Source organism: Protopterus annectens, chromosome 11.part0, assembly GCF_019279795.1.
Source record: "Protopterus annectens isolate FY-2018-M chromosome 11.part0, PAN1.0, whole genome shotgun sequence".
Lineage (NCBI taxonomy): Eukaryota > Metazoa > Chordata > Ceratodontiformes > Protopteridae > Protopterus > Protopterus annectens.
Genome location: NC_056745.1, coordinates 172,892,682 through 172,915,967, shown reverse-complemented (window position 1 = coordinate 172,915,967; position 23,286 = coordinate 172,892,682). Strand labels below are relative to the sequence as shown.

Below are 23,286 nucleotides of genomic sequence, written 5' to 3'. Positions count from 1 at the left end.
AAACACAAACATATTATAAAATATATTTCTTTTGTACAGATCAGCTGTAGTTTCCTAGCTCTTTCCCAATGTATGAAGGAAGTCAGTCTCTGTCAGTTCAGCTAATCTATTTTCTTCATCTTGTAACTGTTGTTTAAAGAGTCTCCTCATGGTCTGCCCTGATGGGTCTCAGGGAACCTGTTCTGCTGAATCTGAAACTCCTATGCACTTTGAAAAATGTTTGTATAACTTGTCTAAACTTCCTGAACTCATTGTGTCTCTGTTTAGAAGTTTACTACATTTTTGTAACAAATGTACTAGTGGTTCTATCAGTAACTCATTTGACTCACATGTGGTGACCTGAATATAATAGAAACACTTTAGCCTTAGTTAATTGTTTATCATGAACAGATCTGTCTTCACAGTCTATTGTTTTATGACATAATACACAAAATGCAGGTTTTGTTGAATCACACAATAAACATTTGTCATATTTCACATGGTTTTCTTTGAGATACCAGTTAAATATTGTAATACATTGCATAATGCCTTTATCAACCTCCCTAATAAGGTTTTACATTTACTAATGTGCTGTGTATACCAACATTGCAATGAGTACTATTTATTAGAAGGGATGGGCGTGAGCTAATGGGCACTTCCTGTGCCAATAGCTACGCCAACCTGTTCATGGCTGAATGGGAAAATATCCATATATTTAGTCTTGATTTGTTCAAAAAACATGTTCCATTTTTTAGACGTTTCGTGGATGATTTGTTCTTAATTTGGACTGGTAGCTTAAGTGAATTGACTATTTTATTTGATGAGATAAATTCAAGTAGTGAATATCTGAAATTCACTTATGAATGGTCAAGTACCAGGTTGCCATTTCTAGATATTTATGTAGAAAAGTTATCAAATGGGATGGTTAACACAGGAGTATATAGGAAGGACTGTCATAAAAACGCCCTCTTACATAGGACAAGTATGCATCCTGGATATGTTTACCAAAATATTGTGAAAGGACAGGCAATGCGAATATCCAGATATAATCTGACTGATACAGGATTTGATTATGAGACTAATGATTTAAAAGATAGATTTTTATCCAGAGGATATTCAGCATTGGATATTTCTAGAGGATTCTCAGAGATGAATATATTAAGAAATAATAGAGCGGCTCCCTATTTCAGCAGATTTCATGGAGTGGACAGTAATGACTTAGCACAAGCGTCTACTAGTAGGAGTAGTCATGGGGTGGACTACGATTTGGCATGCTCTTTATATTTCACTAGTGATGTAGGGAATATCAAGGATGTGATTAGAGGGTGCTGGGATGTTTTAACTATAGATGATACCATAAAAAATATCGTGGGAGAGGCGCCTAGGTTTATTTATAGGAATAAAAAAAGTCTTAGAAGACTACTATGTTACCCATCAGAGTACAAACAAAGTGTGGAGGTGGTAGAGTATGGAACAATGAAGTGTAATGAGTGTAATTTTTGCAATTACATTAATGTGGAAAATTCTTTTAGACAACCAGTTACTCAGCAAGAATATTGTTTTAAAGTAAGGGGCACTTGTCAGTCATCCAATGCAGTTTACCTAGCTTCCTGCATAGAATGCCAGGCATTCTATGTAGGTAAGACCAACAGGAAGCTTAGGGACCGAATACGTGAACATGTCTATAACATTAGGATTGGCCTTAAGACGAACGCATTAGCGAGACATATAATGGAGAAAGGGGAAAAGCATATTTTTCAGTTTTTAATAATTGAAAATATTACATCGGGACCAAGAGGAGGAGATATCAGGACATTCACTGAGACCAGGGAAGCCAACTGGATTATCAGACTTAGATCTGATAGCCCACCTGGCTTGAATGCCATGGTCTCAGTGAAACCATTTTTAAGATCCAGGAAACTACATAGATAGTGTATAATCAACACACAATATGCTAAACATATTATTTATGTAGTTGACATTTATGTCAAGGATTGTATACATGTTATTGCTGTATATGACACAGTTGGCAGATGTATCTATTTTCTATTTTTATTTCTTATTTTTATTTTTTATATATATTTTTGTTCCATAACTGTTATTTAACACTGTTGATATTTTATTGCTATATTATTAGTAAATAGCTATAAACTGTTTTTGTGGATATATATATATCAGGGTAGATTTATTCTACTATTCCTGCATTTTTGACTTGAATAAGTTATTAATTCAATTTGTATCTTTAAAATTTTAATGAAAGAAATTTTAAATGAGAGGTTTTCCCGCCTAGTGATGTATTTAAATGAGGAGTGTATTAGTTAACTGATAGGTCTGAAGAAGCCATATTGGTGAAAGCGCTTACCTGCTGCTAATACTTTTTGAATAAAGACCGTTTGCTTGAAGCCTTGGAGTATTGGGATTCGTGATTTGGCTGTATTCTACACTGAATACATGTTGGACTGTTTATTACGCACAGCGACAGTTATTGGTTTGCCTGCCCTATTGCTATTTTTTGATTTTAACAATTATGTTTTAAATAATAAGTTTTTAGAAAAACTCAAGCCACTTGTCTAGCAGTCTTGTTTCTTATCTTATCTTTTCAACATTTCCTGTAACTATTCATCCAGTTTAGGAAGGTCTGAGCTCACATTTCAGTTAACCCTTTTTAGCATGTTTCCTCTAATCATATATATTTTTTAACTTTTGATTTCAGTATTTTTTTTATTTATTTAACTGTTCTGACATTCATTTAACTGTTTGGTGTGGTGTTACTATACAATTATATAAAAAAAATGTAAAAAATAAATAGATATTAGCTTAACTAAGATACGTTTATATTTACATTATTTATATTTGCTTTTGTCTGCCTGTTATTCTTGTGCATTGTATAAAAAGAAAATACATGCATGTCAGTCTTGTGACTTTAAATCATTACTCTTATTAACTATTTTTATTTAATTTTTATATACAAGAACTGTTTTGTTTACCTTTTGACTATGCTATGAGAATGTCAGTCATATGCTCTACTTTACTGTAGTACTGATAAATATATTGCTTTAATTGAATGGACGTTTTAAACATTTGAGAATGATTTGTCAGATCCTAACATCCTACCATGTAAGCTTAACCATTTTCAAAACACAAACATATTATAAAATATATTTCTTTTGTACAGATCAGCTGTAGTTTCCTACTCTTTCCCAATGTATGAAGGAAGTCAGTCTCTGTCAGTTCAGCTAATCTATTTTCTTCATCTTGTAACTGTTGTTTAAGAGTCTCCTCATGGTCTGCCTGATAGGTCTCAGGAACCTGTTCTGCTGAATCTGAAACTCCTATGCACTTTTGAAAAAATGTTTGTATAACTTGTCTAAACTTCCTGAACTCATTGTGTCTCTGTTTTAGAAGTTTACTACATTTTTTTGTAACAAAATGTACTAGTGGTTCTATCAGTAACTCATTTGACTCACATGTGGTGACCTGAATATAATAGAAACACTTTAGCCTTAGTTAATTGTTTATCATGAACAGATCTGTCTTCACAGTCTATTGTTTTATGACATAATACACAAAATGCAGGTTTTGTTGAATCACACAATAAACATTTGTCATATTTCACATGGTTTTCTTTGAGATACCAGTTAAATATTGTAATACATTTGCATAATGCCTTACTATCAACCTGCCCTAATAAGGTTTTACATTTACTAATGTGCTGTGTATACCAACATTGCAATTTTTTACATTTGCTTGAGTTATGCATGAAAATATCCATACTGTCTAATATCCAAACTATCGAATAGCAACCATACTAAAAAATGTGACGTAGAAAAAAGTCTTACCAGTGAGCAAGAAAACAGGTGATCAGGCTGTTGTTGCAGATGGCTGGAAATTTTTCAAAGTCACTTGAGAAGCTGGAAAAGCACAACAGGCAGTGAACTGTTGGGCTAGTGGATATCCCCCTTTTCTTTAGTGAAATTATGGCACTGTGACTGGAACTTCTGTTTCACTCCAGATGTAGACGTCTAGAAAAACTTTACTACTGCAAGCTGCATAAACTGGAATACTTCTGTTCAGAATTGACACATACGTACAAATGTTAGTTACTGCAATTTAACTGAAGTAACCCTCTGCAGGGCTTACCATCACTCCCCCTGTGTTTGAATGCAGAGTATAGGTTCAGATGCAGATTTTTAGGTTCAGATGCAGATTTTTAGGTTCAAATGCAGATTTTAGGTTCAAATGCAGATTTTAGGTTCAAATGCAGGCTAGCTTGCCATTGAAAAATTATATGGTGCTAGTCACTCCTGCCTGGCTCGCCTTTGAAAAAATATATTTGGTTCTCTCTCTGCTTACTGCTTGCTGCTTCTTGCTGTGGGATTTGAAGTGTTCTTAAGACACTCAGTCTTGCTGGCTGGATTCTGCTAAAATTCAAAGTCTGGTTATATTTGCATTCACAGTCTGTCGCATACAGAAACTTGCAGAATATACACTGATAAGAGAATATATTTTGCAGCACCTGTCTTTAAGAGCAGTAACCAATAACTTTTTATAATAAACCAAACTGGAAAACCGTTGCAGTTTAAAGTACTGTTCCACTTTACTTCTCATATAGTACAGGTGATGTGAGAGATATAACATTTACCTCAGGACATCAAATGTGTCCCTACCACACCCCTAACAACTAGATTTAATACAAACTTTTTATACATATTTTAGTTAAACTCACGCCCTCTAGGTTTTGGAAAGATACTGCCTTGATGACGCAAATGCTAACACATCTGTTCTTGTGCAAATGCTGATAAGTAAACTGTCTTCAAGGAAACGCCTTAAAATAACAATTTATAAAACTAATATGTATAACAATGAAAACTCTAGGGAAAAACAAAACAAAAAACAAATAAACAAAAGTAATAAAAGAACCAGACTTTTCCAACTGACAGAAACTTCATGTGATAGTTCAAAAAAGTTAAATCCTAGCAAAAATATATACTTCTCTATGAACACGCTTTATGCTCTACCTCTTAACTATAATATTAACATTTTTGCCTTGTCTAATTTCTTCTTTCACCTCCATTTTTTTTAACTTCTATGTATGTTGGAGCTTTTCTACCTGGGGCCTGGGGGATAAACCCAGTTGGACAAATCCTGTACACCAAAGCAAAAATAAATAAATAAATAAATAAATAAATATGTCAACAGTGCTTGGATTTGAACTACTATCCTCCATTTGAATGTATAGCACTAAGGATCACTGGTAAGAAGGGACCAACAAGGAGATGTTCCAATCCTTAGTGCATCATTCATATGAATATGACAATCCTCATTAAGGGACTACTTTATCTTAAATCCACAACAAATAGCTTTACAGACCAGGATAGGCAAAACCTTAGCACAGCAAAAGCAAAGTAAAACCAAGAATGTGATTAAAAGCCTGGCTACCCAGGATAAATCAGGTCTTAAAATGTTAGGCAAGTATTGCTATGATTTATTTAGCTACAGTCAAATTATGCAACCAAGACACTATACAAAAAGTTATAAATGACATGCTATTAACCACATCCTCATCAAATCGATGTGCATTTTCCATATTTCATTTGTCATTTGGGATGAAGAAGCTCTCAAACCTAGCACCACACTTTCACAATATGAAAAATTTACTAAGTATATAAAGCTGAAGTAAAGGCAAGCAGAATAAAGTAAAGCAAAAAAAGAAGCTCTACCTGCAAAATCTAATTTGTAGCAAAACTTCTGTGTAAAAAATGTGAAAGAGTCACGTGGATTTTTCAAGTAACGTTTTTCAACCTCTTCACTATCAATGCAGCAACCCCCAGCTGGATCAGCCTTTATAAATATAACAAAACAAAAAATAGAAAATGTTAAAATCTGTCCAAGAAGCAAGCTAGTCTACAACTAGTAAACAAGGTTCAGAACAGATGGTATATTGATTTAAAGGAAAGTACAATGGTATATTGATTTAAAGGAAAGTACAATTGTGTTAGGAACTTACCATAACAGTAAACATTCACTGCTGCAGTAGAAATAACCATTGTGACTTCCACATGGACGGCCACATCCAACAGATGGTAATACACTCCCATATAAAGGGGATGCCCACCCATGCAATCTTTGTTTTTTTCTTACTTGTGTAGCAGAGAGCTGATAGCACCTGTGTGTCTCTCAGGCTTACTCCAATCTAGTAGGAGGACCTGCCATGACTTGCCTCCTGAGTATTCTTGCTACAGGATGCAAAAATACCCATTGGATAGTGGCAAATGTCGATATGTGGGAGGTGAGGAAGAGACTATGTACCCACCCTAGTCACAGGATGCAGCACAGGAAAGGTGGAAGGGAAATCTGCTTACAACAGTGATCTTACACAAATGCCTACTACTATGTTAAGCAGTTAAAGCAACTGTGCTAATTTTGTCACATGGATCACTGTTGCAGTAGTAATAACCAGGTGGAAGACTCCCAGAGCTAATTAGAGTTGGGTGGAGGCTACGTTTATGTAGTAGGTTGCAGGATACACTGCAGAATGGCTATGGCAAATCTTGCCCTGCTTCTGGAGGTGATAAATCAGCTTATTTTGGTCAGAAAAGGTGTGGACAAAGAACCAAGTTACTCCCCCAAGTACGGCTTATGCATTCACCTCTTAGAAAGAGCAACAGTGGCAGCTGTGCCCCTTGTAGTGTGTTATCTTATCTGTCTCTCTATATTTTTCCAGGAGCTGAACAACAAAAGGAAAGATTCTGCTGGGGGATCCGTATTCATGCAGGCTGAAACGGCTGAAAGATGTACCTGACCTAAACATCAGCTGGGGAGACTGCTTTAAAGACATTTAAGCAAAAAGGAAAAGTTTGTATAAAGGGTGATACCATCCTTGTTATCTTAAGGACAGAGCAGTGGTGTAGTGGTTTGCATTGTAACCTCACAGCAAGAGGTTCTCTGGTTCGATTCTTGGCTGGGGTGTCTTCTGTGCTGAGTCTGCATGTCCTCCCTGCATTTGTGTGGATTTCCGCTGGATGGTCTGGTTTATTCCCACATTACAAAGACGTGCCTGGAGTGTTTCTATCTGAGTCTCCACTGAAAAATGGCTCATTCCAAGTCAGACTTTCCTAGTAAACACATGCTAAATAAAATAAAAATAAAATAAATAAATACAGTATGCCAGCCTTACAGAACCATTCCCCCTCCTTTAGATGCAAAAGATGATAAAAAGGATTAATCGTAGCCTCTTGCATCTGTTTTCCATCCAAATAGTATCTTTGTTGCCTACAGAAATATAAGAAATGCAAAATCCTTTCTCCTTTATTAAGGAAAGGTTTGTATAAAGATACCATCCTTGTTATAAAACAGAAATGGGTCCTTGCACAGAGCATGTAATTCAGAAATTCTCCTACCTGACGTGACAGGAAAAAAAAAAAACTGTTTTCTATATCAAAAACTTGTGGGTGCCACTTTGTTGGTTCAGAAGGGGCTTGTATCAGTTTTTCTAAGACAAACTATCATGGAAGAGAAACATTCATTAAAAGTCATCTCAAATGTAATATCCCTTTGAAGAACTGTTTGGTAGTAAAGATGCTACTGGGGGATCTGCAGTCATGCAGGCTGAAATGGCTAAAAGATGTACCTGACTTACACGAATCTGACAGCTACTGCAAAATCAAGGATGTTGATGCTGTGAAGTGGACCTGACTGCTCCTTTGGCACCAATGGAAAATCTCTTCCATTTAGCTAGGTAAAGTTTCCTGGTGGCACACTTCCTAGCTTCCCTAACAATGCTTAGCAAGGCCTTTGTTAAAAAAATAAATAAAAAAATAAAAATAAAACTGCCTAAAGGGTAGGCTGAGTGTCCACAGATTTATGTGCATCAGACATCTTTTGAGCTGAGCTGAGAGGTTCTCATGCTGAGGTGTGATGAATGGGTTTTCTCTCTTGCAATCTTTAGGAGAAGACATAACCAATGCCACCTGTGCAAAAATTATACTATTGTGAAGATATCTGACCCCTCTTCTTTTGCATTTGAAAGCTCCTTCGTGGGTCTAGAGGGTAAAAATACAGAAACAGAACTGCCAAACTGATGGAGAAGGTATCCACTGCTCATGTTTGCCTGTGTATTTCTTTGGAGCAATAATTCTTCTGCTGTCTGTTGCTAGAAGAAGGGAAAAGCTCTATTTCTGGACCTTTTTGTTGGGATGGAAATGTAGGAAGCCCTTTGGGGCATGCTTGTTTCTAAGGCTATGTCTCAAGCTGCAATCTCCAGCCTGCATGGGGTTATGAATGAGTCCCTCGCTCTGCTTGCTTATGTAGCACATCATAGTGATACTGCCTTGAATTAGATGCAAGACTGTTGGCTTCTAATGGGCTTGAAAGGAAAGCCCACAGGCCTTAGTTAACTGTCATAATCTCTATTAAACTGATGTGCCTCTTGTGCTATCAGTTGTCCCATGAGCCATGGACCTTGAATTCTCCAGTGTGAGTCTGTCAGGCTTGTGTCTGATGCATTCATGGTTAATGTCCAAGTAACTGCGGTTTGTCTGAAGAGAACCCCAGATTATTCAACAGTGCTACCAATGGGATTGCACACAGCATAAGCTCTCCCATTATACATCTATGCAAAGCAACAATGCCTCATATGCATGGAAAATGATTCTTCTATTGCAAGTCAGCTGTTCCACCAACAAAATGTCCTGTGGTAGTGTACCCCAACACAATAACAATATATTGGAGTGGACAGAAGGAGGAGTGGAAATGTAAAGAGGATTAAGTCACTGTAAAAGACCACTGTTCCTGGGCACAACCCAAGTGCACAACCAGTGGTTTGTGTAATGCGTGTAGGGACACACACAAATTACTTCAGTTTCTCTTTTTGCCTCTCTGATTGTTTCCCATGTCTATTTTCCATCACCCTATTCCTTCTTCTCCATAGCTGTAAGACATACGTTTTCACAGAATATCTCAGTTTTTCTTACATTGTTAACTCAACCACTTTGACATCTCAATTCATCTTCCTCAGCTTTCTTAGAAAGTTATTCTCTCACCTGTCAATTGGAAGCAATGTGTTGTTAAGTGACTTGCTCAAGGTAATGCAGGAGGCACATGAGGGCTACAGGAATCGCACCATCTGCCACAAGAACTACAGCTCACAGCATTAACCCTCTGCATGAACTGACAAATACAAATTTTCTTTACCTACACTGTCTTTACCAGAAATCCTTTGATCTTGGCATTTATGATTCTGTTCCAGTAATTTCTCTCACACTGCCCTTTCTTCTTCCAACCTTGCTTCCTCTGGTGTTTCTCCCATCTATGGTTTCTTGGATGTCTCTGATTTTCTCTTCCAAGATTTTTACCTACCCATCCATGTTTTTGCAATGATCACCCCTAACTTTCTCTTTGGCCTTGTGCCAACAAGCTACCTCAATCTTCTCCTTGCTAGCTTTGCTCTCTTTCAATATGGATGGATATCAACACCTGTTTTATTCTTTGCCTATCCTCTGCTGTTCTAAAATTCCTTCAGTGACTAGCCAGTACCTTAGCCTCATTTCCCTTACCTCTTCTGAATACTCCACCATCACAGGAACATGCCATGATATTCCCATGTCAGTGTCTTCTATCTTCTTATCTCTATGCTGGGAGCTCTACCCAAGAAATAATTCTAGTCTGTCCCCCAATCCCCTTCTTTCCCTAAAAAAAGTGAACTGCATTCCCCTCCCCGTATCTATTCTGATACCTACCAACTCCCCCTTCACTAGCACCCCACTTATTGTTTTTTGCTTGTGGTTAAAGAATAGTTGCATAAAATCTTACCATAACCATAGATGCTCTTCTTTTCTATGTTGTAGTATTCTTTACATGAGCAAGATCCTCCGTCATGGGTGACCTGACGTCTGCCCAGTATACAACAGCTTTTAAGTACTGCTAGTATGTGACATGTCACACAAATGGCTTAGGTGTATGCCGGCCAGAAAAAGCGATGTCTGCACATAAAATCCTCAGAACTGAATGCCCCAGGAGAAACGGCAGCATAAGGAAACAAGAAGGTTATCAGACATCCAGAACAAACGCAAGCACCACGGGGAAGGTGAGAGGGACAGAACACTGCAACATAGAAGAGAAGGACATCTATGGGTCTGGTAAGATTTTACACAACTATTCTATGTCTTATTCTAATGTCATGGTATTCTCTACATGACGGAGAGTACCAAAGCACAGGAGGAAATGTGGGAGGACGAAGGGCCAGAACAGCTCTTTAAAAACCATGAAGAATGGCTTTAAGTAAAACCAGCTCTAGATATGGAGATGTCATCCAATTTTTTAATGCTTAATGAAGGTATTTACAGAAGTCCAAGTACCTGCTTCTAAAACAGAATTAGTATCCAAACCCTTAAGGAAAGAACCTGAAGAAGCCACAGCCTTAGTAAAACGAGCCTTAACATGAAAAGAGTGGCTCTTCCCATGGAAAACATTTAAAAAAAAAAAAAAGGCTTTGAAATCCAAGAGAATATAGTCTGCTTGGAAAAAGGCAATACCAGAGTCCTGGGACGAAAAGAAACAAAAAGTTAATCAGATTTCCTGACAGTCTTAGTTTTATCAAACTAATATCAGAGTTATCTATGCACATGCAAGGTGCATAAAATCCTCTCACTAGAGGATTGTGGAGAAGGAAAAAAGGTAGGCAAATGAATAGATTGGTTAAAAGACAACTCACACAGCCCTTGGGCATAAAGGAAGAGTTAGTACCCAAAGAGACCTTGTCCTTATGGAAAATCAGAAAAGGTGGAGAAACCATTAAGGCTTGAAGCTCAGATACCCTTCTGGCAGAAATTAAAGCTAGTAACATAACAGTTTTCCAACAGTGTTGCAAGGAAGCTATAGCTGCAACCTCAGATAGAGCCACAGTCAGCTTCTCCAAAACAAAGTTCAAATCCTAAGGAGGTGGAACAGGTTTCCTGTGAGGTCTAATGTGAATGACGCCTTTGAGAAAGAGTTTAACCTTTAACCTAGAAGCCAAAGTGGGAAACAAAGGCATACTGGCAGCGTCTCCAAAACAAAGTTCAAATCCTAAGGAGGTGGAACAGGTTTCCTGTGAGGTCTAATGTGAAGGACGCCTTTGAGAAAGAGTTTAACCTTTAACCTAGAAGCCAAAGGGGGAGACACCGGCAGAAATGGCTGACAAATGAACTTTCACCAAGGAGCAAGTCAAACCATCACTGAGCAACTCACACAAGTAAGAAACAACCAATAGAACATCCACAGACAGTGGATTCAGGTTGTGTGAACATCATCAAATAGAAAACCTCTTCCATTTAGATAAGTAGGATTTTCTAGTATTGGATTTTCTGGCCTCCTGCATACCCTAAGCACGTCCTCAAAAAAAAAGGTGTCTATAAGGAATCAGAAGCCTATCACCCACAGAGTTGATGGATGTGGATGGATAACAGATACTTTGCCCTGCGTGAGTAGGTTCACCTTGTGAGGTAACTTGTGATGATTGCCCTTGGCTAAATACAGAAGAGGGAACAAATGCTGTCTTGACCAAAAGGGAGTCATCAGTATGATTTTTGGTTTGTTCTGCTGAATCTTGACCAAGACTTTCTGAATGACAGGGGGTGGGGGTGGGGGGGATACATAAAGAAACATCCTCCTCCAAGAAATTAATAGGACGTCCACCTTCCAAACCAGAGGACCTGGGACTCTGGCACAAAAAAAGAGGAAGCTATCTGTTCAGAGGGGAAGCAAACAGATCTACTTGAAGAGTACCCCACCAGTGGAGAATATCCAGAAACACATCCCTGTAAATCATTCAGTCGTAGGATTGAGTCACGGACCTGTTCAGACTGTCTGCCACAGACTTCTGACTGGAGGAGATATAAACTGCCTGAAGAGTCATGTGGTACTAAACTGCCAGTTCCCAAGCCATGACAGCTAACCTGCATAGAAGGTAAGACTTGTCTCCCTCCCCTCACATTTGTTTACATACCAGGGAACTGTGATATTGTCTGTAAACATTTTTAGAGGTCCCAGATGGAAAAAGAGGATGTAAAACCAAAACAGCTAAAATGAGACTCTTATCTCTTTGATGTTGATATAGTCCTCCTTTTGAGAAGGAGCCCAAAGGCCCTGTACCTTCATGGAAGCAAAGGTTGCTCCCCATACTAGGTTGGAGGTATCTATAAACAACTCTTGAGTGGGAAGAGGAGCATGCAAAGGAAGGCCTGGGTTGACAGAAATCTATTGAATCCACCAAATGAGTTTCTTTTTGAGACAAGGGAGAAGAAGAACCACAAACTCCAGGGGATATGCCTGCTGGATCCAAACCAATTTCAGGTACCACTGAAACTTCCTCATGTGAAGTTTGCCCAGAGGTAGCATGGGAATACTGAATGCCAAGAAACCTAGGTGCCTGAAGAAACCCCGGGCTGTTAGAAGGAAGAGGGAGAAGACTTTGGAAGTAGGAAATAAGAGACTGAACTTTTGGAGGAGGCAGAGATGCCAACATGATATCTGGCCGCAACCTGGACCCCAGGAAGATGTGGTCCTGTGAGGGGGAAAGAAAGGACTTCTTGAAAATTGTGAACCCCAACCTTTGCAGAAGAGAAATTGTGAACTGTAGATTTTGTTCCAGGGTCTCTGGACAAGGAGCTAGAAAAAGATTGTCCATGTAAGGGTAAACCTGGATGCCCTAAAGTCTGCAGTAAGCAATGACAGGAGCGAGGCATTTTGTGAATACCCTTGGAGGCTGTGGAAAGACCAAAGGGCAAAGCTGAGAAATGAAACTGCAAGGAAGCAGTAGAGAAAAGTAAAAATTTCCTGTAAAGGGGGATGAATGGGAATGTGAAGATGAGCATCCTTGATGCCCAGACAGGCCATGTAAGCCTAAGAAAGAATAAGAGGAAACGATGTTTGTAAGGAAAGCATGCAGAAGGTAGGAACTTTCAGAGAAGTACTGAGGTGAGAAAGATCCAGAATGGGTCTCCATGGCTGTTTTTTCTGGGTATGAGAAACATCCTGGAGTAGAATTCTCTTCCCCTGAAGGGCACAGGAATGTCTTGAATTGTTCCCTGATGTAGCAACTCCTGACGCACCTGTGGAAATAGATGCAGTTGGTCTTGAAGTGGTTGTGGGATGCCCATGAATGGAGGAAGAGCTTTTCAGACCATGAAGTACCCCTGTTTGATAATGGAAAGAACCCATGAGTCTTGGATAATAGTTTCCCAAACTGGAAGAGATGGGGAAAGACATAGAGAAAGAGGAACAAGACTGAGATGAGTGTAGTAGTAACAGACTACCTGGCTGGTCTGGAAAGGGCTATTTCTGGGCAGGAACTGGCTGAAAGATTTTTCTCCTACCTCCTTTTTTTGCTTTCAGAAGTGGGCAGGCGAATTTGCTTCCTAACAAAGGAAGTCTTTGAGGGATATTTCTTCTGAAATTTGGGAACAGGTGAAACAAACATATGTTTTAAGTCCTGTAGTTCGTTGTCTTTCTTCTGCAAATATTTAAACAAATCTGCAGCTGCAGCCCCAAACAAAGCACTGTTGTCTAAAGGTGCATTCATTAATTTTGCTTTGATATCATGTGGAAGTGGTTAAAGCCTCAACCATGAATACCTCCTAAGAACAGAGCCAGATGCAACTCCTCTGGAAGATGCTTCTGCTGCAGCATGGCTGCATTTAATGGAGTATCAAGTTACCTGTGAAGAAGCTCCTAAAAGCATCTGAGACTGGAAGGTGAGAAACTGCTTGAGAGGCTTAAGAAAGAACAGTCAAAGCATATCTGGTCATATGGGTTTCACAATCTATAGCACAGAAAGCTAAGGTGGCAGAAATATAATTTTTTCCCTATTCTTTCCATAGTCTTGCTCTCATCAGAAGGGAGAAGCATGACTGCAGTAGTCTGGAAGTTTTGTCAAAAGCAATGGAAACCACTGCAGGATCTGTTGAAGGACATCAGTAAAGAAATTTACAGTCTTCTGGCACTTTAGAAAACTGATCAGGCTTTTACGAGTGTAGGAGCTTGAGAGTCTGGGGCTTTAAAGTTGAAGAAAAAGAATCCAAAAAAAGCTGGTAAGATTGGAGGTGCAGAAGAAGGGGAAGAAAAATCCATTTGCACATCAAAAACCTGAAAGCAGTCCCAGTTAAAGAATTCTCTCATTTTAGCTAAGGTTTCCACAAATGTGATCTCTTAAAATGGTGAATCTGCACCATTAGACTCTTCCTCGGGGAAGCATATTCAAGAGGGAATGGAATTTGAGAGGAATAGGCCAAAGATTAATCCTCAAATTAATCTAGCACCCTAACTCTCCTGAGTGGGAAAGAAGTTAAAGGAGAAATAGGATCAGCTGAAGAAGGCTTAACAGCAATGAGTGCATTAAGCATGCCTTGAGAAAAAGTTTCATAATCTTATTGTGGAGTCTTAGGTGCATAAATGTGCTTGTTTTCTACTTCTTTTTTTAACTTGATATCAGCCTGATGTAAAGTGGAAGGACCCTATGTAGGGCTCCACTCAATAGTATTAGTTGGAATATCCTTCCTGACTAGTATCTGAGGGATATGCCTAGGGTCTTCTAACATAACGAGTCTTGGTTCCCCCTGGCCGCCCAATGCGGATGTTTGCATGGACTCTGAGGACTTGCCTAAGATGGATTCCTTGATGGCGTTTGATGTGGTACCCACCGAAGAACCCAGGCCAACCTTCGCTCCAATCTTCATCGACCTTGAGAGAGACATCAGAGATAGAAGGTGCAGCAGAAGATTCAGGCCGTGCCTTCTTCACCTTACTCTTCAACACAGGCCTAACAGAAGTCCCAGATGTACCCTCAAAAATGTCCCTAGCTAACAGCTTCAGTCTCTGATTTTCTAAACAAATTTTAAAGATGAAAGATGGCTACATAGGATCTTAGGGATGAAGGCCTGGCAAATAGAGCAAAATGTATGGTCTTGCACAGGCTTCAAACAAAAGAGACACAGGTCATGGCTATCCTTGTGTGGTATCTGTCTCACACATTGGCATTTGCCTTTCCTGGATGACATGAAACCCTCACAACAGAAAGCAATAACAAGAGAAAAAATAAAAATCCCCAATGGGGCACTTAACTGAAAACTGGACCAGTAGCAAATGACTCAGGCAAACAGATCTGACAACTGAAGTTTGGACTGCGTCACTGAAGTTCTGAAGATCATACGCGAGGCCATCGCTTTTATGGCAGACATACACCTAAGCCATTCAAGCGATGTCTCGCATACTAGCAGTACTTAAAAGCTCTTGTATACTGGACGGACTTTGGGTTGCTCATGGTGGAGGCTCTCCCTCATGTAAAGAATACTGCAACATTAGAATAGAAGAATACCCCAGGTTTCTTTTTCCCACTTCATGTTATTCCCTTCACTTATGATTCATTTATGTACCTTCTCCATTTCTTCCCATGTTTCAAAGAACTTCTGGAAGAACCCACCCTAAACTCATAGTGTCATATTTTATTTATATATGTATCTACATACGTATGTACATATGTATGTATGTGTTTGACGGTATTTGTTTTTGTTAAGTGGAATACAGCTCTGACACACACGGACATTTTTCAAACTCAGCCTGGGAGTCCTCTATGAATAAGTGATTTATTTACTCAATCCATGGAGTTTGGTAAATGGAGACTAAGAAAATCAAACTTTGGGCCATGAGAAACAGCTCATTAATAGCTTATAGCCTTAACCCTCTGTACTAACTGCCAGAGACATACATGTTCCTTAACCTTCAATTTTTCCTGACAGTCTCCCCTGCCACATCTGCCACCCAATGTTGCCACTAGTCACACTTCTTTCTGACTTCACTAGTCTTTTCCTAAATACTGTGGCCACTTCTTGCCCTCCTTCATCTAGCATGTTCAGTCTTGACTTCTAAGTACCCTTTGTTCTTTGTCTTTAACTTTTTCATCTATCCTATCTTTAGCATTGGCCGTTTTTCTGTATTTATCTGTATGCCCTCCTGAACAAGATTCTATTTTATCTTGCCCTTTTTAATAGAGTTTGAACTCCTCCTCATTTTCTATTTTAAAATTTTAATTCCGATACACCTGTTGACTTTGTTCTGCCTTTCTTCTCCCATCTCCCTTTTCCTTCCCTCACACAAGCTAGGTGAGGTTGTATCTTCCTTGCCCTCTCCGTTTCTTTTTTACTGTAAATAATTTCTGTTGTTCCTCCTTTTGCCACTAGATACCACCCCTTCTCTTCCTTCAACCTTTATTCGTTAACCTTTGCCCCAACCTGCTTCTTATTTTCCTGCCTCACATCTCATAAACAGATGCCACCTGCTTCCCTAGGATGTTCTTGCTCCACACTTTCATCTGTTTTTCCTTTTCATTCATCTCTCCTTTTGTTGCCCTGATGTTTCTCATTCTCCTCCTCAAGTACTTAATATCCTACACTTCAACCCTTTTTATCCAGAGTATTCCTTCTCACTCTTCCTTCGACATGTCACACAATGTCTTATTTTGCCTCTCTATTTCCTACTCAATGATATTATTCCTATCAACTTTCTAGCTGCTTTCCCATCCTTCCCTGTTAAATTGCCTTTTCTGTACGCTTGGAGTTTCAACATCTCCTCTGTCTTATCACTGACTCTCCCTTTCAATTTTACATTCTTCCTTAACTTGCCCACCTTTGGGCCCCTGACCTACCTGTAACATCTGACATATCTGATAGAAAGCTATACCGCCACCTTTGGCACTCTGATAATTCTCCTCATGTTTTCTTGTTCTGATCCTGCTTCTATGACAACTTCCAGCTATCTGCTACCATCAATCTAGCACCATTCCAGTTATCTACCATAACGAGCTATCTCAATTTGGGCTTCACAATCCACCCACACATCTGCATGCTACCCCTTTTTCTCAACCTCACTGTGTGCTTCACTCATCTCTAAGCAACCCCTTCCCTCTTATGCTCCAGTTCTTTCATTCCTTTTAGTTAATCTGTACTGTGCTTCCCATATTTTTTGGACTGTTTTTGTTTCCTCTCCCTGTCTCAAACTATCACTCTCCCCAATGCAATGTCTCTGACTGACAGCCTGCTAAAGTTTTCTTTACAAGGGAGATTTAAGAAGTTCAAAGGTCCAGCCAACCTTTACAATTACCTGAGAGCTGACTGTCCACAAAGGCTTTATTCACACTTATACAATATACCAAAATAAATTAAATTAAAAGTACAACTTATTTAACAGATCACAGATAAAAAAAAAAAATTCCCAGTACATGGCAGATGCAATGTGCACCCCTTTCAGCACTCACATCCAAGTAGACAAGAGCATTAAGACATGATCCTGAGTGGAAAGTACTACTGCTAAGACATGATCCTGTATGGAAAAGTACAAGGTTAAACTAAAAAAAAAAAAAAATACAGAGAAAGGAAAAGCAGCAGAATGAAAAATGGTAAATTTACAAAAATGAACATTTGGTAAAAAGTAATATTTAACTGAACAAGTTTAAGTAGCTCATTAAATATTATTTCTTTCCAACTGCCCATCCATTCTATCAGTTTGCTTTTATTGCGGTGTCCCATGTTGTCTGGGTTAGTAATTGAAGAAACACACATATGTATATTAAAAAGAAAATAAACGTCCAAAGACATAACCGATCCCCTATGCTAGCAAAGTACATGTACTACTTAAGGGAGAAATGGGCATGTTATTGGAGAACAGCTGGCAGAAACTGAAATGAAATGAAATACAATTATGCTACATGAGCTTCTTCCCCCCTGTGAATAAAAGTGCACATAATGCCCTTCACTCCATCATAGCAAGAACACACAGAGTATCTGATGTGATGCCACGTTACTTTTAAGTTTTATCTTTCCATAAAGAAACAGGACCAGAACAGCCACCACCCATTAACTTCTAAATAAGGCTGAAACAGAATGCAGATGCCACATTAAACGTAATGTCTCTGTATTCAGTCTTTCACTCTAACAAATTCTGAGGGGGAAAAAAAGGATTTTTACATATTTTAGTTTCACCGCTTGTTGCTCTATGTAACCTAACTCCCTCCTCCCTGCTACTATGTAGTTTGCTTCTTAAGTTTAACCTTTTTTCAGCATATACTTTCACATTACAAACAAATGTTAAGAAAACTGGGAAAACATTCAACTGTAAACCTTTAACAAAAATCTTAAATCAGTCCATCATCATTTTACACAAAGCCATAAGGGTTACGTATCAATAAAAGTCATCAGTGGTAAGTTTTCATTTTTTCCTAGTAGTACAGCGTATAAAGTACAGCTGTGTAAGTAAACTTACCATAACAAAAGATGTTTGGATGATCATTGCTGCAGTAACCTTAGCTATACTGGTTTTATCCTACACAGGATATAATAGCCGGCCAGCTTGAAAATCTTCAGGGCACATTCCATGAGCCCAAACCATTAGCTCGAGCTAAGCAGACAAAAAGTAAGGTTTGAGCACCAAACCCTTTTATTGCTTTCATGCCAACTGATTTACGGAAGCTAAGCCTGACAGAATATTACTAAGGAAAGAAAACAGGTACATATCTGCAATGACATACAAAAAGACACAAAAAGTACAGTTGTGTACACTTACCATAAATGTAGATGTTCGAGTGTATTCACTGTTGCAGTCATTACATTTGGGTTATCTGCTTTCAGGTAGCCCTCAGTCGGCCTGATTAACAAAGTCTTGGGTCCTGCGTCGGTTGCTGTCTCTTCTTCCGTGACGTCAGGTCGTCAGGGGTATAAAACATGCAGCCGATGTCATTACATCAGTTTTTCTTGCCCCAGGTGTCAGGAGGCCCCCTAATGGGAAGCAATTAAATCTATAAATATACAAGGTTATATCTCAAACAAAAAAGCAAATACACCAAAAAACTTTTAAGCATTGAAAAGGACAGAAGAGGTATAGCCAAACAAAGTCAGGGGGCTGGAGGGAGGGTAACCAGGACCGCAACAGTGAATACACTCGAACATCTACATTTATGGTAAGTGTACACAACTGTACTATGTTCTTCATGTTTTACTGTTGCAGTCATTACATTTGGGTAGATTCCCAAAGCTAAGGATGGGAGGAGGAATTTAGATAGCATTAGGATCAACTATAAGGTCCTGCAAAACTGTAGTGGCAAAGCCAGTTCTGGATTTAGAAAAAATTGGCAAATGGTAATGCTTGGTGAAAGTATGTATAGAACTTCAGGTAGCAGCTTCTAGGATGTCCCTGGTAGGTACGCCTCTGAGAAAGGCTGTAGAGGTAGATACAGCCTTGGTTGAGTGTGATCTGATCCCCTGTGGGATAGGTTTTCCATGGTGCTTATAGCAGAAGTGAATGCAATGGCCTATCCATTTGGAGATAGTTCGCTTTGAAACAGCCTTCCCCTCTGTCCCTGCAGCAAATGCCACCAGCAGTTGTTCAGATTTCCTTTTGAGGTTTAGACCTATCCAAGTAGAATCTAAGTTGTCTGTGCACATCTAAAGATTGCAGTATCAGTTTCCCTTTGTTCTGTGGATTAGGAAAGAAGGTAGGCAAATGAATGGACTGATTAAAGGCCACATTGGCTACCACCTTTGGCATGAAAGAGGGATTGGTCCTGAGGGACACCCTGTCCGCATGAAAGATGATAAAAGGCTCAACTGCCATAAGGGCCTGTAATTCAGATACCCTTCTTGCTGAAGTGATGGCTAAAAGGGAAGCGGTTTTCCAAAAAAGGAATTTTAAATCTACAGTAGCAGCTGGCTCGAAAGAGGAAGGGTGAGTTTCTCCAATACAAAGTTAAGGTCCTAGGCTGGAGTTGGAGCTCTCCTGGGTGGTCTTAAATTTTTGGACCCTCTGAGGAACTGCTTGGGCAATGGAAAACAGAAAAGGGGAGGTTCTGTGTTATAATGAGCTGAAATGGCTGAGGCGTGAATTTTTACTGAGGAAAAAGACAGGCCCTTGTGAAGCATCTCAGTTAAGTAATGTAAAATCTGAGGTAAACTGGGCCCTGCTGTGCTCATCCCTTAAGATTGGTTCCAGGCACAGAATCTTTTCCATTTTTCAGCATAAGATTTTCTAGTACTAGGCCTCCTTGCCTCTAAAATGGCATCCATCACTGGTTTACTGAGGGATGGTAAAGGAGAGCTTAGGTAATTAGCCAGGCTACTAGGTTCCGTGTTTGAAGCTGAGGGTGCAGAATCTGGTTCTCCTGCTGAGACAGCAGGGTAGGAGTCTGAGGCAGGTGCCATGGGGCCAACAGTGACACACTGCACAGGAGGGGGAACCAGTGTTGGCGTGGCCAGGCTGGTGCAATCAAAATCATCCTTGGTTTGTCTTGTTTGATCTTTAGTAGTACTTTGGAGAGCAGAGGCAGAGGAGGAAAGGCATAAACTGAAGGAAAGAGCATCCACCTTCCAAGATTGTCTGTGGGGAGTCCTTGCACAAAATCTTTCCAATTGATAGTTCTGGTGGGAGGCAAACAGATCTATTTCTGGGCTCCCCCATTTGCTTGTCAACATGTTGAAAATCCTTGGTTCCAGTTTCCACTCATGTGGGTCCATGAGGGTTCTGCTTAGTCCATCTGCCAGTGTACTTAGTTTTCCTGACAGGAATTGAGCTTGTAGATGTACTTGGTAGCTCAAGGCTCTGCTCCACAATGACATGGCTAGTCTGCAGAGAGGGTAAGAATGTGTACCCCCCTGCTTGTTTATGTAGTACATAACAGTGGTGTTGTCCTTCTTTACCATTACTTGTCCTGGAAGAATGTGGTCCTTGAAGGTTGTCAGAGCATTCTGTACAGCTAACACTTCTTTAAGATTGATGTGAAGGTGCATTTCAATTGGGTTCCATTTGCCCTGAATGCACTTCCCTGGCAGGTGCCCCCCCCCCACCCCCATGCATAGTCTGATGAGTATGTTAGGATTTGGGTGGCAGAGGGTAGTGTGCATGGTAGCCCCTTGTGTTGGTGGCAGGCCTCTGCCCACCAAAGGAACTTTAGGCGTAGACAAGGAATGATAGGAATAATTGCTTCTAAATCTTGAGAATGTTGACACCATAGGCTTTTTAGATACCATTGTAGTTTCCTCATATGTAGTCTTGCATATGGAATTAGAAGAATGCAGGAGGCCATGAACCCCAACCAAGGCTTGTAGTATTTGACTTGCAGATAGCAGGGTTTTTGTGACCACCTGTTTGAAGTAGGTTGTCAAGTGAATTTGTTTCCCTGGCGTGAGGAAAGCCATCTGGTAAGTTGTATTCAAGCTTGCTCCCAGGAATATAATTTGTTGACAGGGTACCAGGTGTGATTTTTTTTCATTTATGGTGTACCCCAGACAAGTTAGCACCTTCTGTACAAAAGCCAGATGATTCAAAAGTATGTCCTGGTTTTCTGCCTGAATTAGACAATCGTCCAGGTATTGGTATATTTGAATATTTCTTTGCCTGCAAAATGCAATGACTGGAGCTAGGCACTTTGTGAATACCCTGGGCACAGTAGATAAGCCAAAGGGCAGTGCAGAGAACTGACGGTGTGTGTAGCCTGCTTTGAAGCGTAGGTATCTTCTGCAATACTCCCTGATTGGGATGTGCAGGTATGCTTCCTTTAAATTTAGTGTTGCCAGCCAGGCATCTTTGCTTAGCATAGGAGTAACTGGTGAAGCGTCAGCAACTTGAATTTTGGAATCAACAAAAATGTGTTTAGAGTAGGCATTGGAGGATTGGATGCCATGAATTGTCTTTTCTGGGTACCAGGACAAATCTTGAGTAGAAACCTTGTCCCTTTTTCTCTTCTGGTACCAAATGAACAGCCCCTATGCTTAAGAGAGAGAGAGAGAGTACTTGCTTTTGGGCCTCTGTCCACTGCTTTGGAGGTAGATCCGGCCAACCGCTTGGAGTTGGTGACGTGTGGAAGTGAAATCTGTATCCTTGGGACACTATATTTAAAACCCATTTGTACTGGGTAATGAGTCCCCAGTTCTTTGCATGAAGTGCAATCCCCCCCCCCCAATGGGGCAGTCTGTTGAGCAGTGCTTGGAAGTTTTAAAAAGAAGTCATTGAGACAGTTTAACATACGGGGGAGTTTTATTACTCCCAAATTTGGAAGTGGAGGCCCCCCACTGCTTAGTCCTGTGCGTCCCCTGGGACTAAAGCCTGGGTGGTCTGCTGGATCTGGGTTTGGACTGAAAAGGTCTGGAAGAAGCAGGAAAGGACCAATTCTTAGAAGGCCAATGCCTACTAAATCTTGGATGTTGTACTTGTAAAAAATCTTTAACTGTTTGCATAGATTTAGCTTTTTCCTTCATCTTTTTAAGAACGTCTTTTGCCATGTTGCCAAACAGATGGCCTGATTTAAGGGAGCATCCAGTAATTTCACTTTAACATAATCTGGCAAGGATTGCTCCTTAAGCCAAGCATGCCTTCTTAGTACAGACCCAGTTACTGCAGCCCAGCAAGATGCCTCTAGTGAATCAAAACCACAATGCAATGTATGTTTACCAACGTGTTCAGCAGAATGCATAAAAATCCTGTAAATCCTTATTTTCAGCACAATCAGGAGTCAACATCATTTTCTGTTTAAGAAATCTAATAATATGCAGCTGATACTTTAACATATGAAACTGGCAATTCAAGGCCCTAATGGCCAAAGTTGCAGAAGTTTATACCTTCTTACCCCATCTATCCAGCGTCCTGGAGTCTCTATCAGAGGGGGTAGGATTTTTGGCAGTATTAGCTTTAATGCCCTTGGGTCCCTGTGAAAAGGTTTCAGGATCTGCAGTAGGATTTTTGAAAAGGAACTTGTGAGAGTCAGGAACCCTGTAATAGCTATCAGGTTTTCTGGAAGCAAGAGGTAAAGAGTCAGGGGCCATGCTAGATTCCGAAAAGGCATCATCAACAATGTCCAGTACAGGAGGTATAGCTAAAAGCCTGTGTTGGGGCAAGAGTAAGAAATCCCTAAGCCTCTTTTTAGAATCAGAGAAATCCTGACTTTCCCAACAAAAACACTCCCTGAGAGTATGCAAGGTTTCACCAAAAGAGAAATCCTCTGGGGGGGAAGCAGAGGGAATAGAGTCCTCAGCATCAGAATTCTCATAGGTAGATAAGGGTAAATTCTGATCATCAAAGGAAACAGAAATTTCAGAATCCTGGTCAGAAGTATCATAAGCAAACTCAGTCCTAGGTCTCAGAGAGGGAAGGTTGGCTTCCCCTGATTAAAGTAATAAGGTCTTCAGTCATTCTTATCATTTGTTCTTTAGGCATACAGGCCTGACCATGCGGTCTGGGCATCAGTTTTCTAGGCATGGTTCGAGTTTTAGGCCTTGAAGAAGAAGATGGAGCTGG

At 39.9% G+C, this 23,286-nt stretch overlaps 1 protein-coding gene across 1 annotated transcript in view; it reads right to left on the bottom strand.

Moving 5' to 3' along the window:
• Positions 1-23,286, bottom strand: part of PARP11 (poly(ADP-ribose) polymerase family member 11) — a 519,323-nt gene that overhangs the window by 231,741 nt on the left and 264,296 nt on the right. The window contains exon 4 of the mRNA XM_044087183.1: positions 5,700-5,820. Coding sequence (XP_043943118.1) covers positions 5,700-5,820 — 121 coding nt within the window. The remainder of the gene's footprint in view (positions 1-5,699; positions 5,821-23,286) is intronic.